At 43.5% G+C, this 19,781-nt stretch overlaps 2 protein-coding genes across 2 annotated transcripts; one reads left to right on the top strand and one right to left on the bottom strand.

Moving 5' to 3' along the window:
- Positions 1 to 5,329: 5,329 nt before the first annotated feature.
- Positions 5,330 to 7,819, top strand: LOC117849666 (uncharacterized). The gene is made up of 3 exons (XM_034731296.2): positions 5,330 to 5,678; positions 6,655 to 6,770; positions 7,220 to 7,819. Exons 1-3 carry the CDS (start codon positions 5,568 to 5,570, stop codon positions 7,560 to 7,562), a joined length of 570 nt encoding a protein of 189 aa, XP_034587187.1. The 5' UTR covers positions 5,330 to 5,567; the 3' UTR covers positions 7,563 to 7,819.
- A 445-nt stretch (positions 7,820 to 8,264) lies between these two features.
- LOC117849665 (DNA replication licensing factor MCM7) lies at positions 8,265 to 13,208 on the bottom strand. The gene is made up of 15 exons (XM_034731295.2): positions 13,085 to 13,208; positions 12,894 to 12,961; positions 12,740 to 12,799; positions 12,396 to 12,625; positions 11,738 to 11,915; positions 11,393 to 11,515; positions 11,202 to 11,291; positions 10,833 to 10,975; positions 10,577 to 10,754; positions 10,281 to 10,472; positions 9,790 to 9,962; positions 9,497 to 9,700; positions 9,130 to 9,295; positions 8,813 to 9,034; positions 8,265 to 8,712 (listed from the first exon to the last, which is right to left on the bottom strand). The coding sequence occupies exons 1-15, from the start codon at positions 13,113 to 13,115 to the stop codon at positions 8,608 to 8,610; spliced, it is 2,163 nt and encodes a 720-aa protein (XP_034587186.1). The 5' UTR covers positions 13,116 to 13,208; the 3' UTR covers positions 8,265 to 8,607.
- Positions 13,209 to 19,781: the final 6,573 nt, after the last annotated feature.

Below are 19,781 nucleotides of genomic sequence, written 5' to 3'. Positions count from 1 at the left end.
TCGGGTTCCGCTTCCACGTTCGATTCAGTTTCGCGGCGGCGCCCGACGGCTTGCTGGCTTGAGGGCGGAGGGCAACTGGTCGAGGGCGGCGAGCTGGCGCGCCACGCACGCTTGAGCGGCCGGACGGAGGTGCTCGGCGGCGAACATGTCCTGGCGAGTTGGCGACATTGACTCCAACAGCGCCTTCTCCCGTTCTCCATTCTCCAGCAAAACTGGCACGGCGGCAGCGAGACGTTCTGCTGCTGTCCAGGACTGCAGCAACTGAGGTGAGTGATTGTAAGAGCGTTTGTGATTTTGTAAGTTAATTTTGTTAATCGGCTTCCATTTCAAAATTTACCCTTTCAAATTTTGAATACCCATGTTCAAAGTCCTGAGCCCATTTACGGATGTGCAAAAGTACTACCTGAAGATGTGTTTTTAAATGGTTTATTAGAGGACAAAAGTTCCCTAATGGTGGGGGCCACATCATCACCTACTTTGGGACCTATGTGTGTCATATTTCAATCAAATGTTCATGGTAGGGGTTGTCTTAAACAAAAGTACTATAAAACCTAATGTATGTTAAGTGAATTGTTCCATAACACTTAGGGTGTTGGTGATGCAACAACCATATATAAAAAGATATTTTTGTGAATACCCTTTGGACACTTGGGTAGCTTGCTCAGAATCCTACTCCATCCATCCTAAATTGTAAATCATTTTGTCATTTATAAGTTCATAGTTTTTGCTACGCACTTAGATATGCACTATGTCTAGACATATGTAGTAGAAGTTACGAATCCAGAAATGCTAAAACAACGTACAATTTGGGATGGTGGGAGTATATTTGTATGGACAGTGTAACTTGTTGGCAAATGCTTAAACTTATTTTCAGCAGTTTCAGGTGCAGTCTGGCCTACAACACGTAACGACCATTAGTAATCCTTCTCCTATACAACGATATCATGTTTTTTATGACTACAATGACGGTGAATGTTTCAGTAAGTTTTCTTTTTTTGGAAAAGAAACGTGACAGACCCTGTTTGATTCAGAGACCGGTGGGAGGCTTTTCCCGTTATTGCGTCGGATCCGGGAACCTACTTGGGGTCTTACATTATCCCAGGTGTAACATACGCGCGCGACAGGCAAAACCGCAATTCAAAGATCGAATCCATCGAAGGACACGTCCACGCGGCACAGCGCCACCATGTCCAAGCAGCGGCGGCCAGACGTCTGTTCCACGACGTGCACGGAGGCTCTGCCTCCGCCGGTGGACCACCGCCGCTACGCCGGCGTGCGCGAGGCCAAGGGGCTCCCGGTGCTGTGCTGTGCGTCCACGACGGCGGCGCCCTCTTCGGTGAGGAGGTGCTCCTGCAGAGGATCTGCGGGCACTACGAGGCCGCCTTCAAGCTGCTCCCGGTCGCCGAGCACCCCGAGCTCATCGCCTGCCTCGAGTCCGGCGTCGCGCGCTGCCTCGGCCTCCTGGAGCCCCGCTCCAACATCGTCGTCAACGCCGTGATCGACCACCACCGGCGGCGGCGCAAACGACGCAGCCGCCACAACGTAGTCGCCGTTGACAAGGACGCGGCGGCGGCGGCGGCGTTGGGCGAGGGCGATCCGACGCGGTGGCTTGTTCCGGCGCGACGGTCCCTGAATGCCCTGAAGATCTTCCTCACGCAATACTTCCGCTACCTCTCGCCGCCGCAGGCGCTGGGGTACCTGTACCTCGCCGACGCCGACCTCGTCGTCGCCATGGGGCTCGTCGAGACGGACCTCGCCTGCGGCAGCGGTAGCCGCGGCCACTTCACGTTCCACGCGCCCTGCGACAGGATGCGCAAGGCTCTGCACGCCGCCGCGGAGGCGACCTGGCACCCCGTCCCGGGCGCGGTCTCCTACCTCGCCTACCAGAGCTTCACGCAGCCATGGCAGGCAGGTTCCAGCCCGACCTCGGGAAGCACCCCATCAACGCTGCGTCCCTGCCCGACGTGGCTTAGGGGGTGTTTGGGAGCACTCCACTCCAAATTTTTGAGCTCCACTCCACCAACTCCACCACATTGCAGCTCCACTCCACCAACTCTAAAAAAAATACCAGAGCTGTCCACATGTTTGGCAAAGTGCACAGATCCAGCTCCGGAAACAGAAGATCTTGCTGTGTAAAGTCCATTATACCCATGTGAATGGGTCCCACTTGTCAATCTCTTTAGTTCTCCCTCTGTTCTCCCTCTCTTCTCCTTTGCTGCTAGGGAATGGAAGGCCAGCGCGCAGTGCGAGCAGAGGCGGGCGGCACGGCAGGGGCGGCCGGCGGGCGCGTGGCGAGCGGCGCGAGGGGCGGCGGGCGGCCGGCGCGGCAGGGCGGGCGGGCGGCGGGCGGCGCGGCAGGGGCGGGCGCACGGCGGGCGGGCGGCGTGGCAGGGGACGGGCGGGCGGGCGGGCGGCAGGCCGGGGCGGCGCGGCGGTGGCCGGGCGGGCGGCGCGGCGGGCGGGTGGCGTGGCGGCGGCCGGGCGGGCGGCGCGGCAGCGGCGTGGCAGGGGCGGCACGGCGCGACAGGGGCGGCACGGCGCGACGGGAGTCTTTCTTTTTTGTTTCGCGAACCGGTAACATGTGTAACGAGTGGCAATGGTGGGTAAATACCCACCAACTCCACGAGGAGGTCTGTAAAGGGGGTTTTTGGAGCACCTCTTGAGGTACTCCACCAAAAACGTGGATCTACCCTCTGCTCCACCTTTTTTCCTGGAGCCGGAGTTGCTGGAGCCGAACGCGTTTGGCTGCGATTTTTTGGGAGTTGGTGGAGTGGAGTGATTTTTGGTGAAGTGAAGTGCTCCCAAACACCCCCTTACTTCCTGACAGGAGAGAGGCCGGGACGAGGAAGAGTACGGGTACGGGGCCAGGAGGGCCAAGGCCGCCCATCACGGTGTACGGCTTGCGCCGCCGCAAGTACGGCGCCGACCGGATCGTGCTGTCGCCGCCGCTCACGGCTCACCGGCGTCCGGATACCGAGGCAGACAAAGGGGGAGGAGGAGGCTTGCTGCGCATACCAAGAAACCTTGAGAAAGATCCTGCTTGATGCCACCTAATAGCAAACAAGGTGCTTGGCTCATGGACACTACTTCTACTTGTGCCTTTGGTGGTGATGAGATCAATATATCTGGCCGACGGAGGGTTCAACCTTTTGCTGTGGGACATCAAGGTGATGGTGATGGTTGGCGAGGACTATATATATGCTTGCCTTTTCATTTTCCCAGAGGATCTTGAGTTCATTGGCAACTTGCTGAAGATGCTAAAAGTTGCTTGCTCCCAACGGAGGAAGTGACTGGAGTATTTGCATCGCTTGCAATGGACTGATAGTGCTCGCTCGCTCTTGGGCAATATCTGATGTAGACTTTCCTACTTTCTTGCCCGACCAAGGGCAAGATTTGTCCAACTTTGACTCTCTCTTTTATTTTTTTTGCAAAACACACTGAATAGATGCAGACACTCATATACACGCGCGCGCACTCACCCCTTATAAATACACACATGCAACTCCCTATCGATAGGCACGTTGCCTATCACTAAAAGAATAACGCCGATTAAATCCCAAAATAAAATCTAAAAAAATACGAGCACACATGCTAAGTTGATGACTCGAACCTATGTAAATATGTCATAAGTTCCACTGCAAAAAAACTTACCAGCTGAGCCCGGTCCAGCTTTGAATTGATGTACAAAGAACAAGAATGCATTGTTGTCCTTAACAGATAATGGGCAAAGACCATCCACGAATTAACGCCTTACAAATTGGCAGCTTGATGTTGAACTGTCATCCTTGACAAATATCCAAAAATATATAATGAATTTCCATTCTCGGCAAAAATCCAATTAACCAATAATGAATTTATCATTTCATTAAACATCCGAAGACCAACAATAAGTTTGTCAACTTTTACAAAATATCTAAAAGCAGCCGCCTATATTTTTTCTTTCTTATGATACAAACGTTCTTCCTGGCAACGGTTGGATATCCATTCTTTTTTTAGACCTTTTTACAAATAACCATCTAAACGCTCACTTGAAAGCAGGAACTAGAAAACAGCGAATTTACAGAGTTTCAATTATTCAAGAGTAGAACTAGAAACGATTAAGTCATCTGATGCATGTGATCAATTCTAACAAGTGAAAAAAGAAGTACAGCTCCTAGAAGCAAAAATACCAAGTTATGCAACAAACTAAAAGCTTGCGGTTAACTTTGTCAGAATACCTTTTACATTACCATCCTGCCAAGTAAATAAGACAAAAGTACAAATCACTAGCCAGGCAAAGTGTGGATACCCCTAAACTATTTTTTATTCAATTTACCCCCTAAACTATACCATTTGGTTTAAGTTACCTCCTAACACAATTTTTTTTCCTCCATGCACAAGTGTAGTCTTAAGATAAAATTTTGTGAGATGATAGCAGACATCACAATACATGTTTGAAAAATACATCATGAATTTTTATCGTTATTTTTATAGGGTATGATATTTAATAATAAATTAATTTCTACTCCCTCCATTCCAAATTATATGTCGTTTTGGCTTCTCTAGATTCATAAACTTTGTTATGCACTTAGATATACCCTATGTCAAGATGCATAATAATATCTATGCAAATAGAAAAGCCAAAACGATCTATAATTTGGGACGGAGGGAGTAGAATACAAATTATACAAAAACAATGATAAAAATTCATAATTATTTTTGACATACATGGTGATGTCTACTGTCACCCTGCAAAATTTTTCAAATTGAAATTCAACTTGTGTGCGAAAAAAATTATATTAGGAAATAAATTGAACTGGATAGTTTAGGGGTAAAGTGAATAAAAAATAGTTTATGTAGTTATCAGTTTGGCTATATTTTTCCAATAAACAACAACATTCACGGATTACATTATGCATCCGCTCTAACTTTGCATTAGTCGCTAAGAATAATTGCCCCAAACTAAGCTAAGCAAAGAAGCAATTTTTGGCAACAAAACCTATATCAAGATCGCTACCCATCGAATTCTGCTGGATATCAAACCACTACATTACTCACACTGGACGAACAATGAACGGAAGAATCACAAGAAGCGCACCATCGCATTTGCAAGGTTCAGCAGCGCCATTGCCACCTGAATAAGCGGCTTTTTCAGAGCTCGATCGAAAGGATAAGCCTGAGTCGTCGGGGACACCGGGAACAGGTACTCTCCGGTCGCCGGCGCCGTCGATGTTGCTACCGGTGCCGGAGCGAGGCGGCGCAGGCGTGAGGCGCGAGGTGGAGGAGGGGCAGGGGCAGTCTCGTCATTTCTCCCTAAAATTAGAAGAACACCGGGGGCACGTGACTATCTCGTGTTCTTCTCTTGTCTCCTCTCCTCTCCCTTCCTCCTCACCGGCGAGAGGGAAATCAAACCCTAGCGCCCCCGTCGTCTCCGCCGGCGACTCCGCGGGATCTCCGTCGAGGGCCCCCGCGGATAGAGCGATTCCTCCCGCGAGACCTAAGCTCCTTCGATTAGGGATTTCCGCGGGCGAGGCGGGTGGTGGCGGTGGGCGATTTGGGGGGTGGAGGTGGAGGTGGAGGGGAAGGCGATGGGGTCGTCGTCGAAGGTGGTGCGGCCGGAGGACGTGCTGGAGTCGCTGAAGAACGACGGCAGCATCGACGCGCTCCGCATGAAGATCATCGCCCAGCTCAAGGCCAACGTGCGTACACGCCGCCTCCTTCCTCTCCCCAATCCCCTCATGTTCCTTTCGAGACCTATTCTTTTGCTCCTTTTTGCTACTATATGCTAGAAATCGTTTGTTGTATGGTGAGGATGCATTATGCGGTTAGGTGATCACTTCCAGCTTAAGGTGGTAAGACCCTGCTTGTGAGATATGCTCGTAGTGTGTGACTCTGTTGTACTGTGCCGTCGGGGACAGTCTGAATTCATGTGCTGCACTTTCTGTAACTGATGGAATTGTGAAGTTTTTTTGTGACCAAATCGTTGATATTGGGTAAGAGTTTAGTTGCTTATTTAACTGCTTGCCCCGTTCCGTGAGGCGACCGTGCGTGTCCGAAAGGACCTTTAAACAGGGGATTGGTTTGCATGAGAATTTGGGTGTTTAGTTGTCCTCTCGTGTCAGTTTCATTCTGATGTTTCAGGAAATGGTTTACATGAGAATTTAAATATTTAGTTGCCCGTGCTGTTTCCTCTTCGGTTTTCATTCTGTTTTCTCTTCCAATCGACATGACGTTTCGAGGATTGGTTTGCATGAGAATTTGGGTGTTTAGTTGTCCTTACATGTTGCTTTGCATGTGTTTGTTTCCTCATCAGTTTCATTCTGTTCTTCCCTCATATCAACATGACGTTTCGGGAAAGTGGTTTGCATGAGTATTTGGGTATTTAGTCGTGATTTGGTGACACTTGGCACGTGTTGTTTCCTTGTCGGTTTCTATTTTCCCCTCCTATTAACATGACGTTTCGAGGATTCGTTCTCATGAGAATTTGGGTATGTAGTTGTCGTTTTGTGTCACTTAGCACGTGCTGTCAATGTTGAATACAGACATTTCTGCAGTAACTTATGTTATACATACCCCTTCCTCACAATCTTGGTGTCACTCTATGTCAGACTCACTTGTCTAATGGAGTAGTGGGAAGTGGAAACTTGGCATTGAACTTTCTAAATTTGATTTCAGGAGGATATGAAGAAAAACACTATGATGATGGTGGAGCAAAGCAAGGTACTGAATACTCCTGGAGCTGAAAAAAAGACCAAGAGGGAGTTGTTTGATGCACTTCGACAAGAACTTGAGTAAGCTCTTGTCTTTTCTGTAGAACTCACTAACATTGGATCACATTGATAACGGATTGTGCTGGTAACAGTACATTTCTTTGTCTGTCTTTGGCCTTAGCTGCAAACTGCTTATACAGGTTATCGATTGTTTTGATGCTCAGTAGCAATATTTTTTTACCCCCCAAAAAATGTATAGGCTTGACTTCATGCACAGGTCTCCATGATATCTTATTTTCCTACCATATCATCTGCTCGCCGCTGCTTGTTTGAAAAGTAGTAAAGATCTAGTTCCCATGATTTTACTTATTCTTTTACTGTTCCCATGTATTGATTGTAATGTGGGAAATCCAAATTTACATGTTCTGCATTTCACACAGTTTGCAGCTCCATTCCCAGCTTCATCTTGCCTCAGAAGGAATGATTCATCCAAACTATAGTGCAGTGCTGACCTGTTTTATGCAATGCAGGACTCCAGTCCTTGAGAAAGCTTCGAAGGCAGTTTGGGAGCTGATACTTGACAATGGCGGATTAGGGAAAGAGATAACCGAAACAGTTGAGAAAGTCTTCTGCCGACTCAGTGGGATTGACATGATGCCGCCGCCTCCACCGTCAGCAGCTGGTGTTCATCAAGAGAAAGATGACATGGCTATTGATGAGGGTGAGAAGAGCAAGGAGATGGATTCGTTCGAACCATCCTCATCTAGGAAGAGACCCTTCAGCGACGTCAACCGAAAAGGAGCAGGTGCTGTACCAAATGGCAGTGCTACAGACCAGCATGATGAGTCCGATGATAGCGACCAGAAGATGTGATGCTGGTCTGTGCTGTAACTTTTAGTTCGTAGAGGATGAACTAGCTTTTGTGCTTGAATGGTAAGAAGTTGAACCGGATCCTGCATATTGATGTAGTTTACAATCTAGGGTTGTATGTTATACTGGCAAGTTATACTTCCTGTTCATACCAGTAAGTTCTGTAAGCAGCTGCTGTATAATGTTTCAGTTTTCAAGAAAGTGGATGTTCCTGTGTTTCATTCTTCTGAAATCTGAATGTAGAACAAATTGGTTGATTAGTTCCTCCTGAAAGCTTTGTGGTATCTTGAGGTTAATTTTATTTTTATTTTTGTGTTGTTAAATAAATGCTTCATTGTTTTTTCGGGAGGGTTTTCATCTTATGGCGCCTTTAGTCTGAGTTTGGAGATGGTAATGGTCATTTTGCTCATCATATTATTGTTTGGTTTGAGGAATAGGAAGTGTTGATTCTTTCACATCATTCCTCAAAAGCCAATGTTTAGTGTAAAAATGAACGAGCAATGAAGTTGTCACACTAAAATTCATGAACAAATGTGATGGATCACTTTTATTTATGATGAAATGACTCCTCAAATTAAACACACCATGCCACCAAAAGAGTTCGTGTCTCCAGTAAAATAAAAAATTGAAGGAAAAAAAACTCTTGTGGTGTTGATCGTTTTTCATCTCCTTGTGTGGACCGCTTGACAGTTGACGCACAAAAAATGCCACAAATGCAATGACTTTCGCAGCAATAAGGAAACACACCAGGTACATACACTTCAGTGTCAGTGTCAAACAAGGAGATTGCGGAGGGGAAAAAACACTAGGCTACTCGTTAGGCAGACAAGAAATTGCTCTACTGGTACAATTCTCAGAGGCTTCTGCCCAGCATTACATCATTGACATCATGAAAATGGTTTGTTGTTCACTATCACTACAACTATCCGATCATGTTAGGGCTCTATCGATGGCATTCATCTCTGCTCACAAATCATGAAGCACCAACTCTTGATATTATATCCCTTCACTCGTGATGGAATGTTAGGTGATCGGGTTCAGCTTCTCATCAGGCATCAATGAAGTGGATGTCGAAGGTGTTCGGATGGATCTGCCACACATTCAGGGATGCATACTCCTCTAGGCACTCCTTCAATTGAGCCTCACTATATCCCTGCATTTCACAAACATTTGAGCACAAGCCAATTTTTGTCAGCAATCAAGCCATTCTGAGATGTGGCATTGGTACCAGTATGTGTATGTAGAAACTGTACCTTTCTGGAGATCAAGTTAAGAGCATGAGCATATCTCACATCCATGCTGCTCGTCCTTGCCGCTTCATCTCTCAGGATAGAATATATGTCAGAAATCGCATCTAGGCCAGACCGCTGACGGTCATCTGAGTATAGCGAGTACTTGGACATCTGCATCAGTCGCAGTGCTTCATCAACATCACTCTGAGCCACAGTGTCTGAAAATCTAAGCCTTGCTAAGGCCTGCGATAAACAAGCAACATCATGTTCAGAAGGAGATACCTTGCATGTTAGTGTAACTGGAAAACGAAAGGATAACACAGTTGAAATTTACTTACAATAGAAATGCGGAGTATGCTGAGGAGTGTCCTGATAGTTGTGTAGGAGGTTGGTGCATTTGACTTTGCTTCCTCTTGGCGGATGCTGGAATATGCAGTTGCGATGTATTCCTCGAGCTCTCGAGGAACAGAAGGAATGACTCTTCTCGCAGCAGATATGTAGGCTCTGTGATCAGATCAAGATTGTTAAATTGTAAACTATGAGCAAAGATAGTAAGCCCATACTTCTATTCAGTGTCAGCTTATCTGCATTGCTTTCTAACTGTCACTTAAGTGTTGGTACTGCAGCTACGAAATCTTTTTGGGGAAACACAATGACGAAATTAGGACACTAAATGAAATGCAACTTCAGGAATATTGTACTTGCCTAAGAACAGATGGTTCAAGTGGTGTGAAACCCAGCGCTGGCGATTCAAGATTTTGGTGCACATGAACAACATGTCTTGCCATCTCAAGATCACTTTCCATGTCTGCACGATCCAGGATCAACCAAAGGAGGTCGAAACGAGACAGAAGTGCTGGAGGTAGATTTATGTTTTCAGCTGGAGTCCTCCTCATGTCGTACCTTCCCCTGAATAATTAAAAACAATGCAATTATCACGATCAATGTCATTTCCTTTATACCATTTCAAAAAGGGAAATATTCAAATCAAATTTTACCATGCTGGATTTGCAGCAGCCAGAATTGCAGTTCGTGCATTGAGTGAGGTGGTGATGCCAGCCTTGGCAATGCTAACTGTCTGCTGCTCCATCACCTCATGAATCGCTGTCCTGTCTGACTCTTCCATCTTGTCAAACTCATCTATCGCGCAAATACCCATATCTGCCAGCACCTGAAACCCGAGTTTGCAAAATGAGATTAATCATTAGTAGGATTGCATGCCTGTGCTTCGCACCATATAACTGTTTTTATTGTGCTAAGGTGATAACTCTACAGAAAAATAAAATGGAATGTTTACCAGCAGAACAGGTATGAAACCCCAACTGCTGGTTTGATTTAAAAAAGAAAGAACTACATATTATCAACAGCTATAGTCAGGACTGGAGAGCAAAGTTCATATATATACATTTGTGAAAGCACAAACAGGTAGACCTGTAGTTCAATAGAAGAGAAAACATTAAAAGATGTCATCATAAGGTCCCATCCTTACCAGTGCTCCACCCTCGAGGACAAACTCACTAGTAATTGGATCTTTCTGTACGGCAGCAGTAAGACCAACACCACTGCTCCCACGTCCAGTGGTATACACTCCTCTTGGAGCAACATTTATGATATGCTTCAGAAGTTGACTCTTTGCAACACCAGGATCTCCCATCAAGCATATGTGAAGGTCTCCTCTGATCTGTACATTCACATTACACAATCAATGGTGACATGTGAGCAGTTGGAGAGAGCAAAGGTTGAGTGGGAAATGCATGCCATCCTAATTTGTAGCAGCATGCATACCTTCATGCCATCTGCGAGCTTCCGATGGGGTGCGCCAACAAGCAGCAACAGCAGTGCCTTTTTTACGTCTTCATGGCCAAATATTTCAGGTGCCAGGGACCTTGCCAGCTTACTGTAGATATCACCATCCTCAGCCAATCTGTCAATTTGTTCTTGTTCATCACCTTTAAGTTCATATCTGCAGCAGTTTACAGTCACTAATCAGACAGCTGCTGAAGACAAATGGAATGAATGGCATGAGCCTTAGATGACTCACTCTTCATATTTTTTCTTGAAATGGGTAACAGACATTGCTTCCAAGTAAGTATCAGCAACTAATCCTGCACGCATCGCTCTGAATCCATAGTATGGCATGGGAAGAAAAATGCCTGACATCTCAACCACATCTCCAGGTGCAACCTAATCATGATAACATTTAGTCCTTGGACTAATACAGAATATCTCTAGTGGACCCTTAATGCTCATGAGAGCATTTAGTTACTGAATTTAGTAAACCAAAAGCAGAAATCTGAAAGAAACTTTCTTTCAAAGCTAAGCATACATCAAGAACATAGAGATTATTGTGCTGTGAAACAATGCAAAGTAAACTGTTCAAAGTCAAACAAAAAGTTGAAGTTTGCTTCACCTTTCTAGTCAGCTCTCCTCTTAGATGAACAGTAAGAGAACGAGGGATATGACCCTTTGGTACGTGCTCTGCTAACTCTTGAAGTTTCACCTGCAAGGCAATGTCGCTGTTTTATGGAAGTGGAATCTAAAACATGCCGAAATTTGAGCTGGTCTTTTCATTTTTGACCAGATTTGAAGAAAGGTGAGTACCTCCTGAAATTTCAAAAATTTTGATGCTCGCAGTTGAAGAATTAGATTCCCCTTTGCTCTGTTCAGCTTGCATCTTTGTGATGGGCACTCAAAGAGAGGCATAAAGACTCTAGCAGTCACTTCCTACCAAATTCAAAACAATTGTTTTTGAACATTCATTCAATCATTCTAAATAGAACTTAGAAACAGAGACAAAATGCTAATGTATGCAGCCACAGTACAGATAATAGTACATTCTATCATGTCTCTCAGAATTTATCCCACACTGCTCTAAAATAATTTATTATACAAGGTCAACATATCAAGCCTATAATAAAAAGGAAAGCCTGAAAAAAGATCAAGTACCTGATATATTTCAAAACCACATTCTTCACATGTATAAACAGCAACCTGCATCAAGGGCTTCACATCCGAGCAGCGAGTCACAATTCCAGATATTTTCACAAGTTGCCCGATGTTGGACGCCTTCACTTGCCTAATGGTGAGTGGAGTCACCTTTGAGAATGCCTTGACGTAAACCTCACTACAATGCCAAAACATAATCATTTTAATAAACATCAAACTGATAATTGGATCCACATGACAAATCATTGGAGCGCAGTTCCAGTGAGATACACAGAATTAGGTGGCTCCAAGCATATATATATAACAGCAATAAGAAAATTTAAGCAAGTATAAGATGCAAATATTCATATTTAGCTGACATATTACATCACAGCATACACGAAAGCACAAGTTTGCAAGACATGCTTCTAAGATCTGAACCGTTCAGAGGCTAATGGTGCTAGCATGTTATATCAAACCAGATCAAATGCTTTGGTTCACAGCAGAATTTAGAGGGGAAACGTTAGTTCAAATTATGCAGTATAATCAGTAATTTTCTTCATGTTCATGACATGGAATTTGCTCTCCATTCTACATTAACCATAACTGCAGACCCATTTTATTTACCAATTAATCGAAATCTGGAGCTCCAAGGCAAATTTAGGACCAGTCTACTTACAAGAACCGTTTGATCTCAGGTGGCATCCTCTGAAGTGGATCAGTGCCGTCAGCACCACCGTCAGCCCCCTCATCCACACGCTGCGTCATCAGGATGTCCCGGTCCTCGTCGACGGTGTACGCCTCCGTGGGCTCCGGCATGAGCTCATCCATGGCCTCCGCGAAGATGCCGATGTAGCGCCGTGTGTTCTCAGTGACCCGCTGCAAGAACTCCTCATCCACATCCTTGTACTGCACAACAACAACAACAAAACATTTCGCACCAAAAATCACATCTTGCATCCACAAATTTCATAGAAGGAAAAAAAAAAGGAATAGGGTGTTGTTAAGGGGAGGAATTGGTACGTGGAACAGGTCGTCCAGCTCGATCTGGACCGCCCGTATCTTCCGGTTGGCGACATCTTGCTGCAACCAGAGTGACAAATCAGCGTGAAATTACGAAACCAAACCGGATCTTGAAGGGGCGACCCCTAGAACACGGGGAAGAGATCATAATTACCAGGATGTTCAGGTACTTGGGCTCGCCGCGCGGGTCGGCGAAGTTGGACAGGAAGTCCTTGGCGAGCGCTGCAGACACAAATCAAACACCAAGAACCAACGCGCCGTCACAGAATGTTCTGGAACCTTCCAGGAGCAAAAGAAGAAATGGTTCGAGGAGCATATGCAGGCTGTTGCCGCAGCAACACGTACCTCTGTCGGCGGCGAAGTCGGGGTTCTTCATCCCGGCGGCGGTGATGGGGACGGCGGCGGCGGCGAGGAGGGGGGGAGGGAGGCAGAGAAGGGCGGGACGCGGGACGGAGGCGGCGAAGGGTTTGGGTGAATGGCGGGAAGAGGGGCATAAGAGGAGGCGTTTTGGCGGGAAAGGAGCAGGCGGCGTGGCGGGAAATGTAAGTGGGCCCAGAACCTCGAGTGGGCTGAGATTTTGTTGGCCTAGAAGCTCGAGTGGGCTGGGATCATGTGGGCTTGAATTGGGCTGTTCTGGTTGGGTGTGTGTCTTCGGGCTTTTGTTTTTCTTTCTCTGGTATGATTGTTCATTTGTCTGTCCAAATAATGATCTATTTACTCTGGAAAATAACTCGCCCAGCTCAAAAAATGCCAATTGCGCATTTTATTATGACATTCATACGTACGTTCAGCGTTCATAATTCTATATATGCAAAGCTGTTCGATAGACTAAACATTAAAATGCTATAAGCCATCACACAAAAAAATAGCGCGGATTATTTTATAGGCACATCAAGCTTTTTTTACAATTTATGCTCGTGCTTTGCTATAGATCTTTACCCTCTCTAAAATAATTATATGCTTATTCCCGATTCATGTTTCATGGTACTATATCACTTTTCTTCTTCTCCTTCCCGAAATTCTACGCAAGGAAAATTAAAGAAGTAGATAAACTATCACAAGGAGAAAAGTTCATGGATTTCATACTAGGTGGTATCACAAGAATACGGAGGTTCTTGATGTAACCGGATGCTGTGATATGTCACCTTTTTTAATTCCTGAGTTATCTACCATATTTCCCTAAAATCTTGGCACTAGAAAATGTAACTTTGGTGTGCATAATTGTAATCGCAATTAATTTATTATCACAATGTATGTTGATCCAATCATCCAGCAATTTTAGTATTAGAGTGCTTCATGAAATTTGTATTTGATCCCATGCAGATCCTCGGCTCGTTCTCCGGCTGCATAATCACTAAGTTAAAATTTAAATTAGCAATTCTGATTAGATTAAGGAGGTTCAGCCAGCAAGATTGTGGAGCAGGCCTTGAGGCTGTCTAGGTTGTTTTGCCATTATTTAACTTATAATGTGCACAACATCAGGTTTAAACATACATTGAAACTTCTGGTATATAGATTCAATATGCACGCAACTCCAATTTTAGCTTTCATGCATTAGCATGTTATTACAAACATATTGCCCACTAAATTTTCAACCTATAAAAAAAGCAAGGCTAAATAAATGCTTACCTTGATTAGAATTTGCTGGACCACTTCTAAATTTAAATCTTTCACTGTATGCAAATTCATCTAGCAATTACTGAACCAGCTTGACCATACTCCGAGCCGCATAGTACCAACAAGCACTCCAGGCATCACCACTGCATCAGTAATGTCAAGCGGATGCCAGGCACCGATGATGGCTTGCGGTCAGTGTTGGTAGCAAGCAGCAGGGTGGAGATGCCGCACTTTGCGTCTATGCTAGACAACAGTTCATGCTTTGCTGCTGCGTGGATTATATGTGAGATCGCAGTGGACCACTTCCGAGAAGGCCAGCGCTAGATCAGGGTGGCGCACGGGTGCAGCAGTGAGCGATAGCATCCGTGCACGGTGAGATCGGAGCTTCGTGTCGCGCCACCGGTGCGGTACGGTGGGGAGCTTGGGAAACAGAGATGGATCGGAACCGCTAGGCCGTTTGACCGGGCCGCAGCAAGAAGTTCATGCTCATATCAGGATGGCGGGTTGGCGGGTTGATTACGAAAAATACGAGATATTTTTTTTTGCAAATCGTCAACTAACTACGGCAGTTTAACTCCTAGGACTGCAGGTTGATTAAAAAAAGTTGAGGAACTTTTTTACAAAACAACCATGACGGTTGAAGAAACAACCGCGCTTTAATATTAGATATAGATAAGTGAACAATCTATATGAGAAATAACTTGCGCTTACAATATTTTCTCATGGCTGCCATTCATGTATGTCTAAGAAGCATAAAGTGTTCTAGGACTACAAATAGTGGGAAGTAATAACAAGAAACAAAGTTCATTAATCTATTTCAAATTATCAAAAAGTATAGACTCCACAACTACACACTTTTAATTTTCCCTGATGAGTATATATTTCGAAAATTGTGACTTCTGAAAGAAGTGATAAATATCACGAAGCAAGGGCGTTCAATTCCTATGTGAATAATTAATTAGCCGAAAAATTGTTAATCGCAATCATTCAGACTTGGATTAGATTGTCAAAGACGGGACAGTGAGGCAAAGAGTCTCTTCGCAACTGGGATAGTCGTTTCAAGGTCCAAACCTATCTGCAGCCGGCGGCTATATATCTTTGCGAACATAGATGATCCATTACTACTGTAGAGTCCTTGTTGTTCCACACAAAAAAAAAATACTGTAGTGTCCTTGTAAATTTTCCACAACTTTATCCTCCCAAAAAGTTAAAATATCCTACTCTTTTTCACAGCCCTGGCTTTGTCAACTTCATTTCTTGGGTTATCCATCCGGGAATCGAATAAAATCATGGGAGTTTGGTTGGTGGGTTTTGTCAACACAAAAAAAGAGAGAAAAGGGACGGATGAAACTAGGGATGCCACACATAGATGCATGCACTTGGAAGGACACTGTCACAATCAAACACCGAAATTTTCCCGAGTCCCAACTCTAGAGCACATGGTTTTGAAATCTTGATGGCACAATGGGCTATTTATCGCCCCTATATCGGTGGTTAATGAGAGATAAGTCTGGTTTCATGACAATCATTCCAGGTTGAAATCGGTTGGTATCCGGTCGGCAATCGATCGAATATAAACTAGTCATTCAAACTCAGCACATCAAACAATGTTGTGCTTGTCACCGGCACGAAACAGATACCGGCCGGGATGGCTCAAGATTTTCGTGATCATCTGGAATTTGGAACCTTCGTTAGTGCTTCTAAAACTGGGACCTTTTCTCGAGTTGGACCTAACCTTAAAACGTGGTCGGAAAGAAGGAAAAGATTGGGCAAATCAGAGCACAGCAACATGCCAAAGTGGCCACTGGATTCAAGCACGTTTATGGTGCTCTTTTGAGGGACAGCCCATGGCCCACTTGGCTTTTTAAGTTTCTTTTTATTGTAGCTGCTTTGATCTTCTCCTGTTTGTCTGATCCTCTGTCCTCTCTCTAACTAGGAGAACCACTGAACCAGCCATGCCTTTTGGGTAGGACATTATTCTTTCAGTGATCTACTATTAGGTTGCCACAAGTTTGTTGATAGCCTAAATAAAAGGATTAGCTCATCTTTCAGGACTAAAAAGATTGATCCATGATCATGTTTTTGTTATCGTGTACATGTACGTGCTTCCTGCGTTTGTTCATGGAGACCGTGATGATATGAATTTCCTTGTTGATCTCTTGTCATTTAAAACCTGGTGTTAGGTTTTCCACTTGTCTGGCGACCAGAAGAAACCCACTTTGGAAGAAAGATCGTGGAGGGCTTGGTGCCTAAGTGGCTGCTTAACAAAGCTCCTTTTGCACCATGGAAAGAGAGAGCCATACATGAACTTTTTTTACTTTAGAGAGCTGGGTGTACTATAAGAAAATTAAGTCAAAAAACTTGTACTAGCAAAGGAGCAAGATGTTGCACTCACTGCTTGCCCAGAAATTTCCGATTTCACAATGTGTTGTCAAACATTTTGATAATTAGTTTTGGATAAACATCTTGACTGGAAGTGTTAGTATGTGCTTATTATGGGCCCGTTCGCCAAGAACAAATTATGGACCCATGCATGCAGAAATAGAAAAAAATGTGTGCTCTAAAGGAGGATTATTAAACTATGTACTCCCATTGTTTTTTAATTGAGGATGAGAAAAGAATGGCAGCTAATTGTTTTGAACTTTTGATTCCAAGAGAATCGGGTAGTGAACTTGGGTACTCCTCCTTACATGTAATATATTTTGGTTTCTGCTTTACCTTTATTTGTTTTAGATACTCCTCTTCCTCCTTGTTCTTATCCTTTCAAATACGGAATTGGTTGGGTTGACTAATATAGCTACCACACGAAAAATTCAGAATTGAAGCAGCTAATAGATTTAGAATGACGAATGCATAAGGGATCCAAAGAACCTGCAGCTAGCCGATGAATTGACTTGACGTGCATACCTGTCTAATTCCTATCGAAATTTAATTTGATCTCCTTGTATTCTTTCTTGGAAAAAATGCTTGTTCATATGAGCATTACACCAACTGTAAAATTTGCATTTTCAACTGAAGAGCAGTATAGTATTCCGGAAATAAGCTAGTCTTTTATACCACACCATGAAGTCACTTTACAGTAGACTACTATATTTCTTGCTACATGTTAAGGATGGTGAACACGTGCAACAGGGGTGAAGCTAATGCTTGCTGTCGGTGTCAGCTGACACCGAAAGATGTTTGAAAATTTAGTGGAAAATACTGTTCAAACGCTGTTTTACAACGCTAATATGACACCGGTAGAAAACGACGCTGACACCGGCGAACGACGAGGCTGGCTTCGCCTCTGATATGCAATCCACGAAACAACTTGGTACGAATCACTTTTCTGATGACACTAGCATACACTTGTAGTGAATTTTTTTCAAGTACTAGGTAGCACCCAGCATAATTTCTCGTGATAATATGGCATATTTGTATAAAAAATAAAGAACTTTGAAAATAACTATAGATTAGTGTAGATGGTTCTTAGTCTTCCGATAGAGCACCGAAACCTTGCTTGGTTTTGTACCATGGATAAGCAAAGTCGTTAAAAATTTTGCATATGCTGCTGTCAAAGTAATTATTATGTGCATTATGAAGATATGTTTTACAACATAACTAGATATTAAATAATTATGTTATGAAATCCATTGAAAGACGTGATAAAAAAAGGAGTGAATATATATTATTGCAAAGTAAACATCAAAATCAAAAACGGGATTTTTGATATTGGATAAACATCTTTTGAAAGTGTTTAGTGTATGCATACTATGTGCCCTTGTATGCAACAATTGAAAATTTGTGCTATAATGTACACTTAGACAATGCACTGCTTCTGAATATATTGATCGAGGAAAAGAAAATAACAGCAGCTGATTGTTTTTAGCTTTAGATTTCGAGAGAGTTTGATTCTTGTAGTCAACAAGAATGCTCCTTGCGAAGTTTTAATGTGTAGTTTCTTTTGGTTTTTCACTCTACCTTTATTTGTTCTAGACACGTATGTATATAAATTCTTTCATCTTGTCGCATCCTTTCTAATACTAGTGGACATGCACGTGTTTCAAAAACACTAATAAACAAGATGTTTATATTCATAGAAAGTCGAGTAATCAATAAAGCTATTTATTATATAAAAGACATGCAAAACAATTTAACTTTTAATTTGTATAAAAATTATCTGTACATGTCGACTGGAATAATTTATTGATACATTAACAATCCATCATTATGAACTAACGGACTCATATAAGCACTGGCCATATACATCTTCAGCTTTTAATCATGAAAGACGTGAGCCGTAGACATGTACTCGTACAAATATTTCACTGCAGGATACTGGCTTTCACACTCTTAATGCGGTGTGGTGTAGAATTTGTAATCTACTCAGATCGAGCGGCAAAGACAAATGTAATGATGTCATGTAACTCAAAGTCTGTGTGTATACTATTTCTAACATCTGCAAAATGATAAAACTGTAAGTGTTGATGCACAAGCAATCTTTGGACCAAATTATCAATGTTATTAAATCATCTTCAAATGTTGATAGCAAGGATATCCTCCAGTTTAACTAAAAGTGATAAAAGTGTGATTGCAAGCTTTGGATTAATTTGGTCGTAAAGCTCAAAAAAGGCTTATTGTGGTCGACTGATATGGCTGCCATACAGGGGTTTAAATTTAAAGTGGCTAGTAAGTTTAGAAAGAACAGCATATATTGAATGCTGAAGAGATTGGACTCTGGAAATTGGTTTGATGTAACTATCTAATCTCCACTACAATTTGATCTCCAATCCAAAATTATTCTCAGAAAAATGGACTTTCACGAGTAACAGTAAAAATGCAGGTTTTGTAATATTTTTATTCTAGGGGCGGATAAATATGTGTGTGACTCTGTCTTTAAGTAGACCAATTATCATGCATCAAATGATGTACTCTAATCTAATTTTTTAAGTAACACCGAGAACACACTCTACAATAGAGTTGGTGCCATACATGTTTCATTGAGGATGGTAAAACGCACATACAATCCACTACATAATTTGGTGGAGTACTTACAATCTGAAAGACATTGGCTAGATAGTGATTTTTTTTTTCCAAGCTGCTATCTGCAAGTAGCACCCAGCATCATCTCTCACGACAATGCGGCATATTCCGATAGAGTAAAAGATGAGCAGCAACTGAAATAACTATTTATGTAGTGGGTTCTTACTCCATCGACAGTGATGCATATTCCCTTCTTGAGGTCTTGGTTTTGTGGCATGAATAAGCAAACTTGCTAGTTAAATTGTTTTTAACATATATCATTAGGGGTAAAAAATTCATTTCATCTGATAATCTCCAAACTCGTGCATCATGCATTAAATACTATTGCTAGCCTATGAAACAATAGATCTCAAAGATAACATGGCACTCTTGCTTGGAAACGACGAACTGAAACTCCCTACTC

This window comes from Setaria viridis, chromosome 3 (genome assembly GCF_005286985.2).
Source record: "Setaria viridis chromosome 3, Setaria_viridis_v4.0, whole genome shotgun sequence".
NCBI classification, from domain to species: Eukaryota; Viridiplantae; Streptophyta; class Magnoliopsida; order Poales; family Poaceae; genus Setaria; species Setaria viridis.
Note: the sequence above shows the minus strand (reverse complement) of the source record. Positions and strands in the feature narration are given on the sequence as shown.